This window comes from Motacilla alba, chromosome 9, assembly GCF_015832195.1.
Source record: "Motacilla alba alba isolate MOTALB_02 chromosome 9, Motacilla_alba_V1.0_pri, whole genome shotgun sequence".
In the NCBI taxonomy this organism is placed as follows: domain Eukaryota; kingdom Metazoa; phylum Chordata; class Aves; order Passeriformes; family Motacillidae; genus Motacilla; species Motacilla alba.
Window position 1 is genome coordinate 10,358,923 of NC_052024.1, and position 7,861 is coordinate 10,366,783.

Genomic DNA, 7,861 nt, shown 5'->3' on the forward strand with positions numbered 1-7,861 from the left:
TTTTTGGCAGCTCCCATCAAATATATCTGGAGAAAGCATTTTCATGTGAGGAGACATTTGAATATTGTCTGGCATAACACAGACCCAAGGCCACAAAGGGTGATGGTGCAAGGACTCCGACTGCCCCAGCACTGTCCCAAACCCAGCAGCACTGTGCTCACAGCATAGCTCCATCAGTAAAACTCACAGCAGCAACTCAGGTTAGAAAAGCTCCTTCTCACATTGCCTGGAAGCAAAACCAGCCATTAATCTGTGAAAGGGACATTTATTTAAATGGTCCCAATGAAAACACTTATGGCAATTTTTCAAAGACCAACACTCCTGAAGTGTTGGTCACCAAACTGCCAAGGCGTCAGCACTACGAGACCAACTTAGTCATTCTGAGGCTATGTACAATTTTGTAGAAGCAATATCATTAAAAGAATATTAAATACTGGCAATACACAAATTTTTTCCTTCAGATTCCGTGCAAAGATTCATATTTGCCGCTCCATATTTTCAGGGTGTCAGCAGGAAAAACAAATCACGAAATGTTATATTAGGTCTCCTCAGGACACTTGTACAATCACCCACATTTAACATCTTTGGTCAAAGAGTTCTGATACACTTATTCAGAAACAGCTCAGAAGACTTAACACTGGCACCTGGAACTCCTCCAGCTATTATATGAAATGCAAATAAGTTCAATTCCTATACATGAAAGCACTACGAGGGGAAAAAGTATTTTAAGTACTAAACATTGCTTAAAGGGACTTTTCAGCTACACATTTACCTGTCTCTGGGTAATCAGACTCCCCTCTTGCCTGCACAGAGCCACATCAAAAACACAGTAGTGCTGTAAGGGTGATGACACCTAGCCCAACACCTCAGCACCAACCCGAGGCATGTCTGCAGAGAACGCAGCCATGCCTTGAAGAAAATGTCTGGGACACCACTGCTGACTGTCCTGTCCTGCTGGATGACACCAGGGACACACAAAATCTGAAAGAGGCACTTAACAAATTCTGAACTACACGGAACGCTTTAGCTTGCCTTTCTTCAAGGAAATCACTGCTTAAATTTTTTGTCTTGGTCATCAAACAGGCTGGCACTTTCATGAACACAAACTAGTATTACACTATAAATGAACCTTGAAAATCATTTCCCAGAGGGCTTTCCACAAAGCTCTTACTGATTTTGATTTTCTTTTGGTCATAGAATGCTTCCCAAAATTAAAATTTTTCCAGAGACATTCATTTTCTACAAAGAATAAATAATGTAGGAAAAAAGGAACTGCCTAAGCTAAGCGGTGCCAGATGAGCCTCCTAGAATCACAGAGCTTTGTTTTAAAGATTCCTGACTGCTGTAAAGTCACAGCAGCAACTGAGTGCAAAAACTCTGATGCCTTGAAAGATATCCCAAAAGCCATATAGTGCCAAAACACCGGGCTGTAAGATTTCAGACGTTTGCAGCCACATGACTCAGGCTTAAATTTCAAATACTTATCATTTTTTCCTTCTGACATAATATTTAATGAAACCAGAGTTCAGTAGTAGTATCATTCCTGCTATACATGTCTTGCAGCAGTTTCTGCCTAGACAGCTGTTTGTGGGCTTACAACTAGCTTGTGTTTGGTTTAGAAAGGCTTTCCATATGCTTTAAAAATTGAAAAACTATTGTTTTAACTGACTGTATGCTGTTATTTTTAACACACATATGCATGTGAACACTGAAAAGCATTAGAAGCTCATTTTGAAAGCACCAATAGTGCCTAAAACCACATTACAGCTGAACACATGCAAACATGTCACCAAATCACAGCGGCTGGTGATCACCTAGAAGCCATCACACATGTGTAGGTCTACCCAGAGCCCACTTCTCTTTAGTAAAAAATCTTTTCAATGCTCCGGATTCAGGAAAGGCAATTGATGTGTATATTATTGCTAGTGGATGCATGCAATATACATGAAATTAGCAACAGTCTACAAGCACAAAATTTAAAAGTAGATTGAAGATGCAAAGCTACAGGTATATTAACAAATTCCTGTAAAAAAAGCAATATGTTTATGAGGCCTTGGAAAAGGGTGCTCACAGTCCAGCCCCAAGGTGAGCAGCAACACCCCAGTACTGCTGCTTTCCCTTTTTTTACTTCCTTTAATAGCTACACTGTTGTTTTACTGCTGTATCGTAATGCTGTGGATGTACATTACAGCAGCCACTCAAAGACTGTGGTAAAGCAACCTTACACAATCTTATTTCTCATGGACTTCAGAGGACCTGCACAAGTTACACGATGGCAGAATTAAGCCCCGAGGTTCAGGAAATCCAACTAGCCCCAGTAAAGGACCTGAAGCTCCCTGCCCTTCATCACCTGCTTCACTTCATCTCATCTTGCCCACTCGCAGCTCTCCTGCAAAGTATTTCACAGCACATTAGGAGAGATGTGGAACTTTATGAAAGAAATAAATTCTAACAATACACTAGAGCCATCCATTATTAAATACTTGCCCAAAAATGGCCCCAAACTGTGGGTTTCAATCAGAATACTGAACTTCCAGATGAACAGACAGAAAATCACTGAAGTCTACTGTGAACACTTGACTATGTGCATGCCTGTGTGAAGCCACGCTGTATCCAGCCCAAAGCTCCATGACACAGCACCCCTGTCTGTTCCCCTTTCCCCCTCCTCACTCATCTGAGCCCACCCCCTATACCACGCACAGAAGCAGAGTGAGATCTTCTCTGAAAAGAAGGCTCATGAGCATGGCTCTGTGCAGGGACACCCAGCAACACAGCACGAGGCTGGGCAGCACCAGCACTGCTGCACCAGGGGAAAAGCTGTTTGAACATGGTGATCCCTGTTCCCCACACATGTCAAGAGAAGCAGGGAAACTTGTAAGCAGGGCTTATAAAGAGCACAGCCTCGGAAACTATGCACCCATTGGGATTTATTATCTAGAAACAATGTCTGGCATCAAGCTTCCAGGAAAAATTAGGTTACAAAGCAAATAGCAGCCACCCCTCAGGCTGTGAGAACACCTTGCTTGTTTTCAAACACCACTTCAGAGTCCTCACGGGTGCCTCACTGAGACCATCAGCTCCAAAATCCCAGCTGTGGTGCCAAGCGCTGCTGAACCAGGCACAGAGGGTACATTTGGAAATAGTTTTAAAGAAAGATTTCACAATATTTTTGGCATCATTGCAATAAGTGCCACTGCCACAAACATCAAGCCACAAATCAGTGTCCACTGCTTATAACCACTGATAAGGTCTGCTGCAAACACGGCAAGGCAAGTCAGATCAGGGAGGTACAGTGAGCTCCAGACGGGAGTCTCCGCATTCCCAGTGGGGGGAATGACCTTTAAATACCTGAAGCAACCTTGGTTGCTGCTCCAGAGAAGACTGGGAGGTACACACATGTTCCATATGCTCACCTGCACTTTACCAAACACAAGCCAGGAATGCCACTGCAGAAATTAGAAGCTAAAAAGACTCCCAAACAGATACAGTCCCAGATAATCTCTCTTAAGTGTGAATAATGCTAATCCTGTATTACCTGCAAAATCATGATCTTCTTACCACATCAGAGACTCGCTGATCCCTGTGGTATATTCCTGCAACATCCCAGATGTATGATTTCACATGTAACTGCCTGTCCCACTAACTTTGGAGAAAACAGATGAAACTTCAATGTTGCTATAGGTGAAAGAAACATAAAAAGTGAAAGAAAAAAAGTAGGCTTTGCTGTATTATATTTTCAAGAAGAAACCTCAATATCTACATTTTCTAGGTTAGTCTTCTAATCCATTTAATTCAATTCTACATATCTTCCAGAAACAGAGAGGCTTCTTCATTAAACGGCAGCATAACAGGAAAAGCTTCCATCAGAGGGAAGTAGAGAACAGGCTGACAAAAACAAAATAAAACAAAAAACAAACCCAAATCATAAAACAAGCTTATTCCAGCAAAGCCAGAAACCAAGGTTCTGGGAAGGGGGGCACATTTCAGCAGCAGATGAAGCTTTCAGCAGGAAACGGCCACAACAGCAGTGGGGACAAGTCCAGCTCATGCCTCAGCTCACTGTGTTCTGTAACCCAGCTGCTGATGATCCTTCATTCCTATTGCGTATGCGTGAGCTTTGCTGCTGACCTCACTACTGGAATTGTACCATCCAGTCAATGCCAAAAACTTCAGCACAAACTATGAAACTTGACAGGACTGAGCACATTCGGAACAGAAGGAGATTTTGCGTGAACGGCAGCAGACCAGGAATGTGCAGTCTTGTCATCCTTTGAGTGGGACCGGGAAAGGAGGCCCAAGAGCAATTGAGGGCCATGGCACAGTTTGTCAGCACATGACAGGAGCCTTCACACTGCGATGGCCGCTGCATTTCAGTTAAACATACACAGCTTGCCTTAGCTCTGAGGGCAGGACTGACCTGCACCAACAGCCATCCACTTCCAAAGGCAGTTCATACTTTCCCTTACTGAACCAGGCCAAAAGAAATATTCCAAGAGATGAAAATATTTTCTTTGCCGTTTTACTTAGTACAGAGCTACACCACGGACTAACAACAGACATGCACTTCCCCACAGCTGGGTACTGACACAAGATACATCTGTGTCAAAACTAAGTCACATACCATGCACACATTAGAACATCAAGAAAGCTGGGCCAGCTCCACACTTCCTGCACCCATACATCAGCCTGATGTAAAAGACAGGGCTGTATCTGCCATTATACGTCCCCTAAATATCCTACAGTAGTGACTTGCCATAACTGTAATCTCAGAATACATTAATAGAGACCATAAGACGTCATCCATTCTACCCAGTGACCGCAAATCACCCTACTACAACCAAAATCCCACACCCAGAGCCTCACAACATTTGCTTGTCAGCCAGAGAGGGTTTATCATGCCAAGGACAAGCAGAGGGTCCCCCTTCAACACCCCCATAGCACCAACATTTGTTTCACAGCAGTTACGTGCCGGGAGGGAGGGAGCCTGGGACAAAGAGAGCAACATGGGACACCTGAAACTAAATTAAGATGTTGAAGGGGAGGAAGAAGGGAAAAAAGATGCATTTATAGCATGCACAAGCTCTCCTCGGGGGGCCAGGCAGCGCCGCCAGCAGTTCTGGCCGGGCTGATGATTCACAACATGTCAAGGGGAGATCAGACTACTGGAAAGAACCAGGCTTCAAGGGTTTTCTGGAGAAAAAAAATTCAGAGGGGTTGGGGTTATTAGATAGTTTATTGCCCATGTAACTCTAGCTCATACATATACGGATTAGGATTAAGCTTTCAGTTACAGGATCTCATCCTAGTTACAACAGCATCCTTCCCCTCACTGCGTTCATTCTGTCCACAATTCGCTACGTTGTTATTTAGCCCCTTGTGTGAACACAGAATTACTATGGGCTTCCTGTGACTTTTCCAAGGCTTTCTCCCCATTTCAGAAGCTGGCACAAGTCCAAAGCATCCTTTAATTCTGCAATTTTGAGTCCCCCTGATTTCTTTAGTTTTTAGAGCATCTACAGTTATTCATGTACTTCCCCAAAAACTCCTGTTGGCAAAACGTGCATTTACAAGCACTCAGCATTTTGATCAGCTCGGGATGTCTGGAGACTCCAGCTAGAGGCAACCAAAGTAGATTTGCACATAGTAATGGCCACTGTTGAGAACTTTGGTTCTTGTGGCTCCCTTTCAAGAACAGGGAGGAGTACAGGCTCCCCTTGCTACAGGCTTGGGTTCTGCTGCAACAGGTAAGTGAGAAGCCCAGTGATTAATCATCTCCCCTCCTTACAGCCCTGGTTCCCCACACACAGAGCCATTCCCACCGGCTTCCTAAGGCCAGACCCCTAACAGCGCACAGGATACAGCTAAACAAGGCTGCACTCACAAGCTTATTCTTCAAAACACAAGCATTTGGTTCTCTTTAGCCTTGCGTGCTCTTATAGGCAATATCAGATATTTGCCATAATAGCACTTTGTTATTTTAACACCTCCCTATTTCCACAAAGGGGACACAAAGCCATTCTATACAATCCAGACCAGCACAACATTACTAACCTAGGCTTTCCCTTTCTCCTTCCCTTCCCTCACCTTCTCCTTTGTCCCCAGCCACTGGGCGCAGCCTCACCTGAGGTCTGTCCCCTGCATCAGCATCTCCCCAGGGAACACCCCTGCCTCCACAGCGCCCAAGACCATTAACTCCTTCACCCAGGGCATCCTGCCACTTGTGTCTAGCAGAGAGGTTTCTGACTAGCACAGGGAAAGAAATAACTAATAATATGCTCACATAGTTTTACCCTGGAATCTATCAACTATGTATGTGGTACTTCATGTCTATCCACTAAAAATCATGCTTTTCATTGTAGAGAAAAGTATGGCTTTTTCAGACCAGGAATTATTCCCATAACTGGCTGGTGAAGATTAAAGCTCACGGATCTCTCAGCTTGGTTCTACTATCAACTCCAATCAAACTGCTGAATTTTCTACTTGATGATATCAAAGTAATTTCTCATTTTGAATTGCAAAAGTAGTAACAACCTTTTCTTGTCATCTGCTGCGCCCATTGATTCTTATCTAAGATATCCAATTCTCTCTCACTCGACACTTGCCCAGGAAAACTACATGAAACCGACGCAGCGGAACTACAAAGTGAGTTTTATTTCATCTCGCTCTCTGCCTGTCTCGGATTTCCCCGGACTATGCAACACGCACCCAAGCCACACGAACAACGGCAGAGCCGGCACCGCACACCCGAGCGCCGCCGGAGGGTGCGGCAAGGGGGTACCCCGGTGACCCTGGCACAGCCCGACCTCTGGGCGTGGGGTTGGCAAAGGACTCCCACGGGACATCCCCCGCGCGCCGCTCCGAGGGACCCTCCCGCTGCCGCGGGTCAGGCGGGGCCGGGCCGGGGGTGCCCCTCACCCGAGGCGGCGGCGGAGAAGCCCCTGAGCGGAGCGTTCCCCGCCGAGCCCCGCCGCCGCCCGCGGCCGGCACCCGACCCCGCCGGGAGCGCCGGAGCCGCGGAGCAGCGACGCCCGGGATGGATGCCGCCGGAGCAGCGGCCCCGCACTGCGTGTGCGTGCGTGTCCCGCGTCCCCGCACACCCACCCTCCGCGCCGGCGGGGGGAGAAGTTGCCACGAACTCCCGGTGCCGGGGGTGATGCTCCGCCGGTCCCGCTGCCACCCCGGAGCCGCGCGGCCCCGCCGCCCCCCGAGGCTCGGACCCCGGCCGGCCCCCCCCTACCTGCAGCCGCTCCGTGGCCGGCTGCCACATGGTGCCGCGGCGGCGGGAGGCGCTGCCGAGCGGGGCCGCGCGCGGCTCTCTGCGGGCGCGCGCCCCGCCCCGCCCCGCCCCGTCCCGCCCACGCGTGGGGGCCACGCGCGGACCCGCCCGGCAGCGCCGGTCCTCGGGCACGGCACCCCCGGGCCCGGCAACCATCCTCCGGGCGCGGCAACTATCCTCCGGGCCCGGCAACCATCCTCCGGGCGCGGCAACCATCCTCCGGGCGCGGCAACCATCCTCCGGGCGCGGCATCCGTCCCGCCCGGGCACGGCGTTCATCCCGCCCGGGCACGGCATCCATCCTTCGGGCATAGCATCCGTCCCACCTGGGCACGGCACCACCCGGGCACGGCATCCATTCCCTGGGCACGGCAAACATCCCACCTGGATGCCTGTGGTGACCGGGACAGCGCCTCCCCCTAGCTGCTGCCACAGCCCGGCGTGTCCCGGCCCCGCACGGCCTCTCGGGCAGCGGGACGGTCTCCCCACTGGCGTTCGCTGTGCGCTGCCTGGGAGGGTGCTCCCCACCTCAGAGGAGCCTTCCCCGTGGGACGCTGCCTCACCACAGCTGAAACTTTTTCCTCCG

At 48.9% G+C, this 7,861-nt stretch overlaps 1 protein-coding gene across 2 annotated transcripts in view; it reads right to left on the reverse strand.

Annotated features, from left to right (window-relative positions):
* Positions 1–7,330, reverse strand: part of PID1 (phosphotyrosine interaction domain containing 1) — an 84,043-nt gene extending 76,713 nt beyond the window's left edge. Inside the window, exon 1 of one of the 2 annotated variants that reach the window (XM_038145824.1) lies at positions 7,238–7,330. In XM_038145824.1, the coding sequence (XP_038001752.1) occupies positions 7,238–7,267 (30 nt within the window). In that variant the 5' untranslated portion in view covers positions 7,268–7,330. Of the gene's footprint in view, positions 1–7,101; positions 7,218–7,237 lie in introns of those variants that run through there. The other variant, XM_038145825.1, reaches the window with a different exon arrangement.
* Positions 7,331–7,861: the final 531 nt, after the last annotated feature.